This window comes from Andrographis paniculata, unplaced genomic scaffold (genome assembly GCF_009805555.1).
Source record: "Andrographis paniculata isolate CXL003 unplaced genomic scaffold, ASM980555v1 Contig86END, whole genome shotgun sequence".
NCBI classification, from domain to species: domain Eukaryota; kingdom Viridiplantae; phylum Streptophyta; class Magnoliopsida; order Lamiales; family Acanthaceae; genus Andrographis; species Andrographis paniculata.
Window position 1 is genome coordinate 2,924,523 of NW_026137624.1, and position 14,983 is coordinate 2,939,505.

Genomic DNA, 14,983 nt, shown 5'->3' on the forward strand with positions numbered 1-14,983 from the left:
AGTGAGACACTCTTGCAGGGCCGTTTATTCTTCATGTTGATCAACAATAATTACAGCCCGTATTGTTTATAGAGAATCTCCTAATTGTTCCAGAGCAACTAGAAAGAGATTATTTAACCATAAAGAATTCGGTGCAGATGTAGGATACCTATCTAGAAGTTTTCCCAACTCAATCATAGATGATGGAATCATCAAAGATTTGACCTTTTCGAACTCTATCTGTAACTCACTAAAGGCCCGAGAAATAAATAAAAGATGTGTAAGAACGAGATATCCAGCAACAAGAAGAAGGAAAATGATTGAATAGAGGAACTCCCGAACATTTGGCATCTATCATCAAGCATAATATGGCTATGAGACCAACTCATGTTTGAATCCTCAAGATGTCATCAAATCCATGGTCAAGGTTGTACAATTTGACTTTGATCGACTTGCCCGGGCGCGTCCAATACCGAGTACCAACCTTTCTAGTATAGAAGTTGGTGGCATTTGGTTCGTGTCATATTCCCTATGGAGCAAATTCGTTCATCTCTAGTAAATACCGATTCCACCCACCTTCGGTTGAAGATGAAGACCGGAACTCAGACATGATTGAAGACAAAGACTAGAACTTAAGCAACGATGAGATGTTCACTTTAGCATTTTTCTGGTAAATATTTCACTAATGCTTTGGTTATTGTTACCATATTATGATATTATGGCTCTAGTGGTTGTTAATTTACATTCATTATGAGCTTTTGTTATTTTTGGGGAATAAGTGTTGCAACAAAATTTATTCGAACACCTAAATAAGGGCCAACTACTGAAGTGTAGTTATATAACAGTTATGACACCATACTACCAACCTTATGCATGCAGAAACAAAAATAGTAAATGAGACAAGGGTTTGTTTACCCTATTCGGATATAAAAAATTCTACATCCGGGGATACCAATATAGGAGTAGTTCTAATAATCAGTGTTGATTAAGTACAAAGAAAAACCACAACTTCTTCAACCCATAGATCTACAATGGTTACCTTGGAAAACTCCTCCACAGGCTTACGTTGTAACAAGCTCGTACTGACAACTACCACAGAGCAGGGCTGCTCAGTATCTGGATGTCTTTCCTAATCAAAACTCCGATTTCTCCTTCCTCGGAGGAACTCTCTGGCGGGTAAAAGTGATAAACACTCATTTAAAACATGACGAAGAGAAGGGTTGGAATTGAGAGGATTGAACACACTTTCTCTCACTACACACAATTTTCAAAACCCTTCACACTACCAAAGACTCACCTCACGGCATACAAGGTAGCAACCATGCAGGCCATGTAAAATAAACACAATTAAAACCCTTTACACATAAATGGTATTGTGTGTCTCTGCATGAAATCTGTAACCAAGTTGACCATCCAAACATCCATTCCATTTTTCTTGTGTGCTCACCAACCGAGAGAGAGAGAGAAACAATGTTGTTGTCAGTCTGTTGCAACAGCCAGATGGGACACTTTACTGCAAAAGAAAGCCTGAGAAAGACAAAAGGAATAAAGAATTGGAATGCCCATATGCCAAAATATATTAGGGGATTTCTTGTTCCAATATTTTCTCCTTTTTTGGCATATTACACTTTGCCCAATGTGCAGGAGAAACACTCATACACCAAATCAATCAATCCAATAAGTTAGACAATAAGTTCATCAATTCGTTACAAGCTAAAATAAAGCACAAGCTACATGCAGCCTTCCAAATAAGATAGTTGTTACAACATCAAGCACACAACTAGTTAACATTCAATTAAAACACAAACATATAACAAACATCAGCATAACAAACAGCAGACTCATCTTTGAGCTACCTCTCTCCATCTGCACATCTCTTCCCCTCGAGGAGCAGATGCCAAAAAGGACGGACGGAATGACACGCTAGAAAGGCTGTGAGTTCTCCTCTTCATCTAGAGCAGAGGCAACCTTCGGAAACAAATTTATGCCACGAGAAATCTTTGGCGATGATAATCAAGAGTGTTCCTGATTGCAATATGTTCCTGCATGACCTTTTGCAACAACCCGCAAGCTTCCAAAAGCTGGCCTGTGACTTCCAGCGGAGTTTCCTCCACAATGTCGTTATGCAGGTGCAGGTATTGGGTTTTGATTTGAAAGCTCCGATCGGGATCACATTTTCGGTGGGATCAGGTACAATCCCATTTTCTTTCAGCAAGAGTGTAATCTAGGTAGGGTAAGGCAATGTGGTAGCCTCATACTTATGACCCCTTGCAAACTTGATCATCTTGGACAATACAACTAATCCGAAATTGATGTTAGGACAAAATTTATCAATTGAGTACATTAGATTACCCATTTCTGTACCGATGCTAGAAGCATTGCTCGTCGGAAAGATGTTCATGGCATAGAATTGGAAAAGACACTCGAACATCATCGTGAGTTCTATCGTAGCTAGACCTTTCAACAGACTTTCGATCAGACAGAAACAGAGTCACATATCTCTTGGAATCTTTCAGCAGGGCAGATGGCAGCTCTTCAAGGTTGTTGTGTGGCAGTTTCAACAGCTTGTTGATAACCAAGGACTCAGTTCAAAAACTTTCCCATACACATATGTTTTATAGAACCATGGAGTTCTTTTATCCAAAATATTGAAAGACAAATTAGTGTAAAATTCTTTGACAAGTTTTGCACAGTACCTTCGCAATTTTATAGCCCAATGAAATAGCCCTTTCCGACACAAATAGTCTGAGAAACCAACCTCCATATGCTCATTGCTCGTGAAACGCTTCTCAACAGTGAAGCCACGGTCTGGGAGGACATCATACTCAAAAGTTTCAGCTGAGTCATCAAAGAGTATAATCCATTGCCTGATCAATGGTGATAGGACAAGATGCCTTATCCTTCATGATGTAGCACTTACACCCAAATGTATGAAAGTAAGAAACATTTGGTTTATTTCAAAACCAGATTTTATATGGTGTCTTCTCTGTATGAGGTCTGAGGTAAACTCGATTGATCACATAACAAAATGTATTAATAGCTTCACCCACAAATGTTTAGCAACTCCATTGGCATGCATAATCGACCTAGCCATCTCCTGTAAGGTTCGATTCTTTCTCTCCACCACTCTATTTTGTTGTAGAGTCACCGGGGCTGAATGTTCATACTTAATTCCCAGTCCATTGTAGAATACAGTAAATCTCTGATTTTTGAACTCTTTACCGTGATCAATCCTCAGCCTATCAATCTTCGATATCTTCTCATTCATGAGCCACATATCCAATTTTTCTAAAGCATCAAATGCATTACTCTTTTCACGCAAGAAATCAACCCAAATATATCTAGAAAAGACATACATACCAAAATATACTTATTACCTCCATAACTACAACCATTAACTAGACCCATGAACTCTATATGCAGCAGCTCCAAACAATGGTTGCTATCACGTTATTCTTATGACGAATGTGCAACTTTATTTTGTTTTCCTCTTGCACATTCACCGCATGTAGTACTAGGCATATTCGAAAATTTGGGTAATCCTCTGAAAGTTCCAATTTTTCTGATCCTCAGCAAGTTTTGTGGATTTACATGACCCAATCTGGTGTGTCACAGCATAGTCTCGTCATATTTCAATATCAACGCTTTCATCCTAGGATACTCCAGTAGGTAGCATTTGTTCTATGATCAAACACTAGTCATCACACATTTTTGTACAATATCATATACTTCACATGAATCTTTTGTAAACTTCACATCCAGGTCATCATCACAGAGTTGACTAATACTGATCAAGTTTGTGCTAAGACCTTCAACATAATATACTTTTGACAATCTTGGAATCCCTTATTTTTCAAGAACACAACATCCATTGATCTTTCCTTTTGCACCGTCACCAAAGATAACATCTCCACTTCGGTCTTCAATAAAAATTTTCAGAAGTCCCTTTTGATTAGTCATATGTCAAGAACATCCACTATCAAAGTACCACCGATCTGCTCGCGTAGACTCACATTGCATTCCAACTGTTTCTTACTTTCCTTAGGCATCCACACCAATTTAACTTTAATGTTCTATTTCAGCCATTCAGTAGGCCACTGAATATGTTTTCCATTGAGGACATCATTTTCCAACTTGAAATATTTCTCAGTCAAATGACCAGGATACTGCAGTACTTGCAGTCTGTAGGTTGTGATAACTTCGACTTGCCATTTTGAGTTCTTTTGTGGTTTCTATTCCAATTTTTGTTTATGCTATTCTTTGAGTTATGTTTCTTTGCAGGTACTGATTTCTTCTCTGGAAATTTGACATCAGTTAAAAGACCACCACGCATAAATATAGTTGGTTTACTTTGTGAGGATTCACAAAATCCCAACCCTTTGAGATCATCAAAAGGTTTACCAATTGAGAGTACTTTATCAAATTTCTCATTTTCTTTCCAAAGTCTATCATTTTCATTATTTAACTTCAGATTCTCAGACTTTAACTTCTCAAATTCAACAGCTTTTTCATCAACAATCTCCTTCATTTTTTCAAGTTCATCATCAAGCTTCTTTTTTTTTTTTTTTTTTTTTTTTTTTTATCTTCCAACCGATATATTGTGTCCAAAAATTCTTTATTTTTCACCACAACTTCTTCTGTTCGGCCACCATTTCCTTATAGGCTTCAATCAACTCATCAGCATCAAGTTCCTTGGCTCATCAGTTGTTTTAAAACTGGATCATTCTTTTCCTTTACTGGTTTCATCAACACTTTCCATAAATGCCACCACTTCATCATTTTTGTTTGTTCTTTACCAGTACTAGATTCACCATCTTCATTGTCACTCCATGTGGCTTGGTAAGCTCTCTTTTCTTTATTGTTGGACACTCGGATTTAATATGTCCAACAACACCACATCCATAGCAAGTAGGTAATCGAACCATCCTAGGTTTTGCAGACACCACAATCTTCTTCTTGAATCCACCATCGAATTTTTTCGGCTTGTTGTAAGTAGTTGGTTTTTGCTCAGGGTATTTTTGTTGTGAACTAGATGTATTCACTCCCTGATAACCATTTTTTTCTGGAATTTCTCATTCTTGAGCTTCACTGTTCGTTTATCATTTATCATCCTAGAAAGTTTTTTACTCGAAAGAGCCATTTTCTCATCAGATTCAATCAGCTTCATGTCTTCAACACTCAACGTCATACTTTTAGGAGTTTCATATTCAAGATAGTTCATCTCATAACTCACCGATGTACCATATAATTCATCTAAAGTCATACTTCTCAATTTCGAAGGCTCATCAAGCATAATCACTTTTGCCCTAAATTTTTTTGTGACACTTTTAAGCATATTTCTCACCGGTCTCTTTTCTTCAAAGTGCATTCCTAAAGCTTCTACTTGATTGACAACATCCATAAAGCAATTGTAGTATTCAGCAACAGTTTCATCTTTATTCATCTTTATCCCTTCGAACAATGTCTCCACAAGTTCCAGTTTTTATTCTAAAACTTGAATAGATCATTCGAATGCATTTTCCCAAATGTCCCAAGCTTCTTTAGCAACTTTGAAGTTAGATATTAGCTTCGACTGAGTTTCATCCACAATGTTGAAGATAGAATAAATGGCTTTCGAGTTAACGATCCCAACAGCTTTCTCATTCAACGTCCATTCCCGCTTTGGTTTCTTCAAAAGAGTGGTACCACCATCTTCATCTTGAATGGTTTTCATGGGGTGAGACCAGACAAACTCAACAGCATCGACTACATCTTCTCATTGAGACATAAAAAATGCTTCTATCTTGTTTTTCCAACTTTGATAGTTTGTTCTATCGAACAACGGAGGACATGAGGTCGAATCACCTTCCTTGCTCATCCTTGCAACTGTGAGAGGATCTACTTCCGAAGCATACTTATATCACAGTTATAACCCCCTACTACCAACCGTATGCATGCAGAAATACAAAGCAGTAAATGAGATAAGGGTTTTTTTACCCAGTTCGGATATAAACAATCCTACATCCGGGGGATACCAATCCAAGAGTAGTTATAATAATCAGTGTTGATTAAGAATAAAGACAAACCACAACTCATTCAACTCATACCTCTACAATGGTTACCTTAGAAAACTCCTCCACATACTTAAGTTGTCAAAAGCTCGTACTAACAACTACCACAGAGTAGGGCTACTCAAAATCTGGATATCTCTTCTGATCGGAATTCCGATTTCTCCTTCATCCAACGAATTCTCTGGTGGGTAAAATTTACAAGCACTCACTTAAAATATGGAAAAGAGAAGGGTTGGATTGAGAAGATTTAACACATTTTCTCTCACTAGACGCAACTCTCAAAATCCTTCACACAACCAAAGACTCACCTCACGGCATACAAGGTAGTAGCCATTCAGGCCATGTAAAACAAGTACAATTAAAACCCCTTGCGCATAAATGGTATTGTGTGTTCCTACATGAAATTTGTAACCAAGTTGACCACCCAAAACATCCATTCCATTTTTCTTGTCTGTTCACCAACCGAGAGAGAGAGAAAAACAATGTTGTTGTCAGTTTATTGCAACAACCAGATGGGACACTTTACTGCAAAAGGAAACCTGAGAAAGAAAGCAACAAGAAAGAATTGGAGTGCCCATATGCCAAAATAGATTAGGGGATTTCTTATTCCAACAGTTAAGAACGTATGTATAGGAAAAACGTTTTGTGGGGATGTTGTGATTTTATTCTAATATATGTGGGTATTTTCATGGAATACCTGTTCTCGGTGTAGTATACCTACATTTATCAATTTTATACCTATGTTGTTTGATATTTTGTACTGCATTTGTTTTCAAATATCTTGGTTTTATTGATATATACTATGACTACTTATCTATGAACTTTGGTATTTATTTCAAGTACTTGTATATTTGATAATGTTAAAGTATTATTGCTATGCAACAGTGTCTGCCGAAAATGATAAAAATTGAGAATGATTTTGCTGAAAATTAAGGCATATTCTTCATGTTGATGGCCAATATAGTTAAAACAATACATTTTTTCGGATAGACGTTAGGGCCTTCTAAAGTCCATCCCAACTGTATTTCCCGGAGCCCACCATAAATACTATCTTTGGCACTTAGTGGACAACTTTCGCACTCAGGTATATGTAAAATATATGTGTCGTTTAGCATGATATGTTCAACAAGATAATTAGATTTCTTATAGGTAATATGGAGATATCTGATGCACAACAAGAAACTATGGACGTCCATTTTCATGATTTTTGAGTAGCATATAAAGTCTATTGTAAAGGTCATGCCACTTGCCAAAACTTAATTGCACAGTCGAAGGTGAAATTCATTCACTCATTATGATCATCTAGGACACAACCGACAATTTCGCAAGAAGGCTTTATCGTAGGTATTTATGTTGTTTTCTCGTGGTTGAAATTTTCTTTTATTTCTCGAAGATACATTGAATGTGGATCTGTGTAAGAGACCATTATTGAAGGATTTGAAAATTATATTATATTTTTCTCTATATTACTGGGCATACACAATTATTATGACGGTGTACGTATCAGTCTAAAGTAATTCTTCCAAAGTACAAAACAAGAGTACATGAATCTACAATGAAAGTGCATTACATGTTATTGTATTGATATAAAATATGAGCAAGAGTAATACTTATTAACAACGATAATACATTGCACATGATATTTACTTATTAAATTCTACAAAGTACTTAAGGTTTTTATGTCATCTAAGTATTCGTTATGATATAACATAACTTATAGTGTAACCTCATCGTGTACTTGAAATTACATTAATATATCATATTTATTATGCGAGTATTTAATTTCTTCGACGAAGTTGTTACAAGGAAAGTATGAGTATGTTGTTACGTGCCTGGGACACATTATGACCAGAAATGCACATACCAATTAAAAGGTTGTGTGATTGTATATGAAAGAATTCATATTCATATACATGTATAATCTTTGTAAACACGGGTATTTAAGTATCTATAAAAAATTTGTCATTGATTTTTTCCGAATCAGACAACTATCAGCTGATTTCATCACCCCCATTTTGTCAAATGTTAGTGTGCATCAACAGATACTTCTAAAACGACCTATGAGATCATCTAACCATGTATGAATGAGAATCTCACTTAAAGATAGATATAACAAAATGTATTATGTGTTGAACCATAGTAATAGACATTTTGAAGTTAATGCATTACTGATGATGTATGATATTCTTATTTTTATTGTTAATTATTTTTAAATTATTAAAATTAGTTTAATTATTTTTGTTTTCTAATTGTTCATATTAATTTATAATTGATATAATAATTTTTCAAAATTAATTTCAATATATAAAATATTTAATATAATTTTTTTAAAAAAATAAATATCGTTATAATTTTTATTTTTTACCCAATAAAAAAATAATTAAATAGTATTATATTGCAAACATTGTATAAACTAAATCAAAATAATTAACTATATAATTCAATACCTTTCAATTTGTATGTCCAAAAGAAATGAAACTAATTTAGCGAAGCGGAGAAAATAAGTAAAAAAATAAAGTGAGAATATTATTAAAAATTTATTAAATAATTAATAATAAAATAGTGAGTAAATAGAAATAAGTATTGATAAATTTATTATTATTTTTTAAAATATGTGTAATAAAATCGCGGTAGAATAAAATTATTTATTATAAATAAATTATATAATAAATTAAATAATAACTAAAATAAATGACTTATTATATAAAAAGTTAGTCTATATTTAATACGTTCGCGTAAATTTTTAATATTAGTATTATTTTGGATTGTAATAAAAAAAATAAAAACAAAAATACTTCTATTAATATTGTATAATATAAAAATAATAATATCTGTGTAATATATTGTAAGTTGAAATAGTATTTTTGTTTTTAAAAAAAATAAAAAATAAAAAACAACAATAGAACAGAAGAAGAATATAATGTTAAATTTTATTTTATTTTATTTTATTTTATTTTTACTATTAATAGATTCAAAATTTTAAGTATATGTATGAAGCGGTCTCTATTTGTACAAGATTTTAGGTTTGAATTGTGAATTTAAATAGTAATAATAATATTTTCAACATAAAATAAAATGTTATATAATCTAAAAATATAAATATTTAGTTTAATATAGTGAAATTAAAAAGAAAAAAAAAAAGAAGAAAAAAAAAAAAGAAAAAAGAGGAGGCTACATTGAGGTATAAATAAAGAGGGGGACCGACGCTAAAATAAAAAATTAATTGGTGAGTTGACGAGACTAATCAGATATCAGAATCCCCAGTGCGCCTACGCCAACCACTCCGAATTTCCCGACAAGATCGCATCTCTGTGTCACCAAGACATGCTCAAATGATATTTGATAAACCCCATAGATTGGAATGCGCATGGCGTTGAAATCTTCTCAGTTCTATAAGATTCACCCCTTCAACGGTAAGCGAAGCCCCGCCATTGGGGCACCTTCTTTGATTGTTTGAGTACCTTCTGGGCTTCGAATCTTCCACGGTTCCATGATTCCGATTTCATTAAATTGTATTTTTATTGGTTAGAATTGCAGGCTAAGGCTATTCGCGGGAGGTCCACCGCCGAAAAAATGGTGAAGCTCGACGGCGTGAACGAGGAGTTGCAGATGATTCTCGATGCTAACATGGACGATGTGGGCGCCAGGAGGCGTGCCCGCGAGGCCTTCAAGGATATTCAGCTCTCCATCGATCACATCCTGTTCAAGGTATTTACTTATTTGGATAAGAATATATCTGCCTGTTGCTTGCTTGCCTGTGTATGTATGTATGTATGGTTTCTGTGCATTCAAATATGATTGAGGCTGTCCTGTCTGTGGGTTTGAATTTTGGTAGATAATAATACTAATATCGTTGCCTTTTCGTGCCCTTTCATTTGTTGTTGGTTTCCTCCATTCCCATTGAATCTGAGATTGGTAGCTTTGTTGCATTGTGTAGTTTAATTTGTTCATTTGACAGTTGCTGAGAATGGTGTGCAGGAATTCTATATATGTTGAGTAATAGAAGTATATCCATTTTCTAGGCCAAATAGAGTTAATATATGATGAATTTGAAATGGTTTGTAACATATATGGATGGATGGTGTTATAATATTTGCATTTGATCATGTACCAAGTGCCTCTGTTGCCTAAACTCTTGCAGTTGCTTTTTCCTAAAATATTATACTTATCTAGTTACTAGGCTGCTCGTATTTTATGGCTTAAAGTTGCATTTATTTGTCGGCATGTTATGTTGCATAAGCAACACAGTCTGATAATATGTATATATGTGTGTGTATATATTCTTTTTTCAGAATATGAGTGGTATGTAACCCATAAGGTCTAGTGGCCCTGTGTTAATATGTGCGAGATTTTGATTTCTAACGACTAGCCTGTGGTTACTCATGTTTACTTTTTTGGTGATGTTGCAGACACCTTATGATAAATTAAAGATCACTGAGGTAATGTGTTTTGTATTCAATTCATTTCCTTTTCCTCTCTCGAGTATTTACTGCTCACTTTTTATCCTTTGTTATGTATAGTTGGACTTAGTTTTCATTTTCTATTGATGGGAAAGAATGCCTTTTTTTTTTTGTTTTTTTTGCATCTATCAACAGTCATATGAAGTGAATTCACGAGGTCTAGAGATTTTTACCAAAAATTGGCTTCCAGAAAGCGGTTCCCCAAAAGCCATAATTTGTTACTGTCATGGTTACGGGGATACATGCACATTTTTCTTTGAAGGTAGATGGCTTGCAAAGATGGTTATGATCATAGCCTCAACTGCAGAGTACCGGCAATTATGAACTATAGTATTATTTCTTTGCAGGACTTGCTAGAAAGTTAGCCTCCGCTGGGTATGGAGTGTTTGCTATGGATTACCCGGGATTCGGTCTATCCGAGGGCTTGCATGGCTATGCTCCAAACTTTGACGATTTAGTTCAGGATGTTATAGAGCATTACTCCAAAGTGAAAGGTATGGTAAAAGGTTGTTTGAGAAAGGAATTTGTCTCTCTGCATCATGTCTGTTTATACATGTCTTTATTGTCATGGATCATTAGTAAAAAAACCCTTTCACAACTGCAGAAGATCCAAAATTTCAACCATTGCCGAGATTTCTATTTGGTCAATCAATGGGGGGCGCAGTGGCACTGAAGGTGCATCTTAAACAACCTGATTCTTGGACTGGTGCTGTCCTAGTTGCACCCATGTGCAAGGTACTTCAAATTTATTTCCAGCATGTAGGAGTGGCCTTTAGTCAGATTGATGGATTCTTTCTTTCTTTTTTTAATTTTATGTAGATAGCAGATGATATGGTCCCTCCAAAGATAGTGACTCGAATTCTTACTGGAGTGGCAAAAGTACTTCCGAAACACAAGCTTGTTCCACAAAAGGATATGGCTGAGTTGGCATTTCGCGATGTAGCTAAGAGAAAGCTGGTTTGTATTGATAGATAAATATATATATATATATATATGTATATAGGTAGGTAGGTATGTGTTGATTATTTTGTTGTTGATGTAGGCGGCGTACAATGTTATTGCGTACAAGCACAAGCCACGCCTAGGAACTGCATTGGAGTTGCTGAGGGTATCCACAGAGATAGAGAAGGAGCTGGACAAGGTATTGTATGTTTTTATGTAATGAAAAGAAAGCTTTGTTCATCTGTATGGATTGGATTGGTGTAGGTGTGTCTTCCATTGTTGATCTTGCATGGGGAGGAAGACAGAGTTACTGATCCGTCGGTGAGCAAGGCGTTGTACGAGAAGGCTGCTAGCCCGGACAAGAAACTCAACCTCTACCAAGCCGCCTATCACTCCCTCTTAGAGGGGGAGCCCGACGATATGATTTCCAGGGTATTCACTGACATCATTTCTTGGCTTGACGATCACACTACAACTGCTTCATCTTCTTCTTCTTCTTCTTCTTAGAGTTCTTAGTTTAGTTTTGTTAGCATCTTAGAGGAACATGGACGTGGTATATCAATATGTATCTGTGTATGTAAGCATGTATCTGAGACTTAACTTATTATTATTCATATTGTTATTGTTATTATTTCTTTCTTGATAGCTAACTCTTCATCGATTCATTGCTGCTGCCGCCATTGATGATGATTTGGAAGAAAAATTATATTCATCACCCATCTGTCTGTCTGTCTGTCTGTCTGTCTGTCTCACGGAGTTTTGACTATATAAATATAAATAAACTTGAATTGAATTGAAGAGCAGGTGATCGATGATGATCTACCAAACCACCATCATCAGCGACCATTAATGCAATGCTGAAGCTGCTGCTTCATTCTCCTTCGCTCCTTAATTTGCGGGTGATGGACTTGTTTGCCGCATGGGCTATTAGAGACAACTCTCATTGGGCTTTTTGCAATTATCTTAATCGGCTGTGTATTTGTAACCCCACCCAAAGTGATCCATTTAAATTCTTTCGAAGGGCCGGCTTCATCGGAAACCTAGAACCTGAGGTAGCTAGGGTTTCACTAAAACCTCGTTTCCCAATCCAACCTTGCCTGCCGCAGTGCTTCTTGCAGTCGTTTCGTTTAAAACTGCACTGCCTGCGTATATTCCACATTCGCCCCTGTTCCCTGGCTGCCTGCACAAGTCAATTTCCTACGTTCTGCCTACCGGAGGTACGCTTTATTTTTTTTGGTAACTTTCAAATGCGGTTTTTGTTTTATTTTCTTCTTTTTGAACATATGCTAGTCGATTTGCGCGGTTAGCCTTTCGGTCTTCAATGTCGATTATCCGTGTTTGTGTGTTGCAATCTTTGTTGTATATGTCCTGTGGTGTTCGGAAGCCCCTGTGCAATTTTATGTGCAGTTGCTGCTGCTTACTATATATGATAGATATGATATCACTGACGTATGGATCCAATATCATTATAGTTGTCTTGGATATAGTTTTACATTACTGCCCTACATGCTTATCATTTGGAGTTGATCAATTCGTGAAGCTTTGGATGCCTAAATATGTGTTATTCATTAAGATCGAATATCATAAAATCAGAAGTTAGACTTGGCTTCATTACTCGCAGTTAATTATTATTATGATTATTGTTATTACAACTCTAAAAAGCCTTCTTATGGCTGACTGATGCTATGAATGCAATGTCCTATACCATGATATATTGACAGTTGATTTTGAATTATATTGCTCCACTACTCTAAATTGCATAATTTGGAAGAACAAGATTGGTACTTATGGGGTGTTGTATTGTAGTTGCAAGATGTATACTGCATTGCAGAAAATTCACAAGGACAAGAATGTTGAACCCACAGAATTTGAAGAAAATGTTGCGCAGGTATTGTTGCCGAGAGAAATGCTGTTTCTGCTTGCATATATGCTGTGTTTGTGGAGTTTTTCAGTTTTTTCCTCCACCAATAATGAATTTTCAATGATCTACAGGCATTGTTTGATTTGGAAAATACGAACCAAGAGATTAAGAGCGACTTGAAAGATCTCTACATTAACTCAGCTATGTGGGTGTTGTGATTTTGGAATGATGGATGACTTTAATGGTATAACTATAATCAGTTTTGGATTTGTGTACTGCAGGCAGATAGATGTATCTGGTGGCAAAAAAGCTGTTGTCATCCATGTTCCTTATCGATTGAGAAAATCTTTCCGCAAGATTCACCCTAGACTTGTGAGAGAACTTGAAAAGAAATTCAGTGGAAAGGTAGTACCGATTAACAGTAGTTAAGTAATGCTGCTTCAGTAATAGGCAATTCTGTTCATGTTTCTTCAGTATGTTTGAATGCTAGGATTACAACATTATGATAGAGAAGGTAGAACTAATTATTTATGCATGTATTGTCTTTCATATTTGTCTGTTTTACAGCTTTCTTATTTTCACGACCTTTTATTGCATTGTAATTTTGGGGGATTCTTGTTTGTTGCATATGTTTGGTTTCTGATCATTTGTTGTATTCCTTGGGTGTAGGAAGTTGTCCTCATTGCTACTCGAAGAATATTGCGCCCACCAAAGAAGGGTTCTTCTGTACAGAGGCCCCGAACTCGCACACTAACTGCTGTGCATGAAGCAATGCTTGAGGATATTGTTTATCCTGCTGAGATTGTGGGCAAACGCATCAGATATAGACTTGATGGGTCCAAGATTATGAAGGTGATATCCTTTTCTCCATTTTATGTCGAAATTTCCTTCACTTGCATTCGATTGCATGGTGGTTATGCTTGTGTTATAACATTGGTATACTCTCTCTTGTTGCAGGTTTTTCTGGATCCAAAGTCGGAGAATGACACTGAGAATAAATTGGAGACATTTGCTGGTGTCTATAGGAAGCTCTCAGGGAAAGATATTGTCTTCGAATATCCCCATACAGAAGCTTAATTGTGCTTCTGTCTCTACAACTGCATCTTACATTACCTATGATTGTTTTTTTGCAATTTTTTTTCTTTATTGTTTTATCTTTTATTCGTCTCAATGTCCTAAATTTTGACCATGAACAAGTATTGACTGATTCACTGGCTTGCTTTATTGGATTATTTTTCTTGTTACATTCTTGTGGAATAAATAAATGAATTCTACAATCTTCATTTGTTGAATGCTGCCTGCTTGATCCTCCTTTTCATTTACTGAATATGTACATTTTCTATTTGTTCAAAGCAATTAAAAACATGAGGTATTAATAGAGTTGTTAAACATACCGTGAACTCGGCTTGGTTCGAGCAAAACAATATAAATAGATTCGTTTGGTTTGGTTGGTATTGAGTTTTGTTTTTGTTAAAATAATATATTTATTATATATATTATATATGCATATAAAATTATAATTTATAAATAAATAAAATATCAATTTAAAATAAATAAATAAAGTAATTTCAAAATTTGTTTTTAATTTATGTATAATTTTTTTTAAGAAAAAAGTGAAACAAACAAGTTCGAACAAGCTTAATCGAGCTGAATACGAGCTCAAACAATAAATATTCATAATGAGCCAAGCT

General features: G+C 35.3%; 2 protein-coding genes across 3 annotated transcripts; both read left to right on the forward strand.

Moving 5' to 3' along the window:
- The first annotated feature begins 9,265 nt into the window (after positions 1–9,265).
- LOC127242257 (caffeoylshikimate esterase) lies at positions 9,266–12,062 on the forward strand. Of its 2 annotated transcripts, none has more exons than XM_051261728.1 (9): positions 9,266–9,442; positions 9,559–9,737; positions 10,439–10,468; positions 10,625–10,751; positions 10,837–10,983; positions 11,094–11,224; positions 11,309–11,446; positions 11,532–11,630; positions 11,696–12,062. In XM_051261728.1, exons 1-9 carry the CDS (start codon positions 9,391–9,393, stop codon positions 11,936–11,938), a joined length of 1,146 nt encoding a protein of 381 aa, XP_051117685.1. In that variant the 5' UTR covers positions 9,266–9,390; the 3' UTR covers positions 11,939–12,062. The 2 variants fall into 2 exon arrangements, with proteins under 2 accessions (XP_051117685.1, XP_051117686.1); XM_051261729.1 differs by having other exon boundaries at positions 9,297–9,442; positions 9,567–9,737.
- Positions 12,063–12,430: 368 nt separating this feature from the next.
- LOC127242258 (40S ribosomal protein S7-like) lies at positions 12,431–14,521 on the forward strand. The gene is made up of 6 exons (XM_051261730.1): positions 12,431–12,648; positions 13,238–13,319; positions 13,424–13,497; positions 13,574–13,697; positions 13,962–14,144; positions 14,250–14,521. Exons 2-6 carry the CDS (start codon positions 13,245–13,247, stop codon positions 14,367–14,369), a joined length of 576 nt encoding a protein of 191 aa, XP_051117687.1. The 5' UTR covers positions 12,431–12,648; positions 13,238–13,244; the 3' UTR covers positions 14,370–14,521.
- Positions 14,522–14,983: the final 462 nt, after the last annotated feature.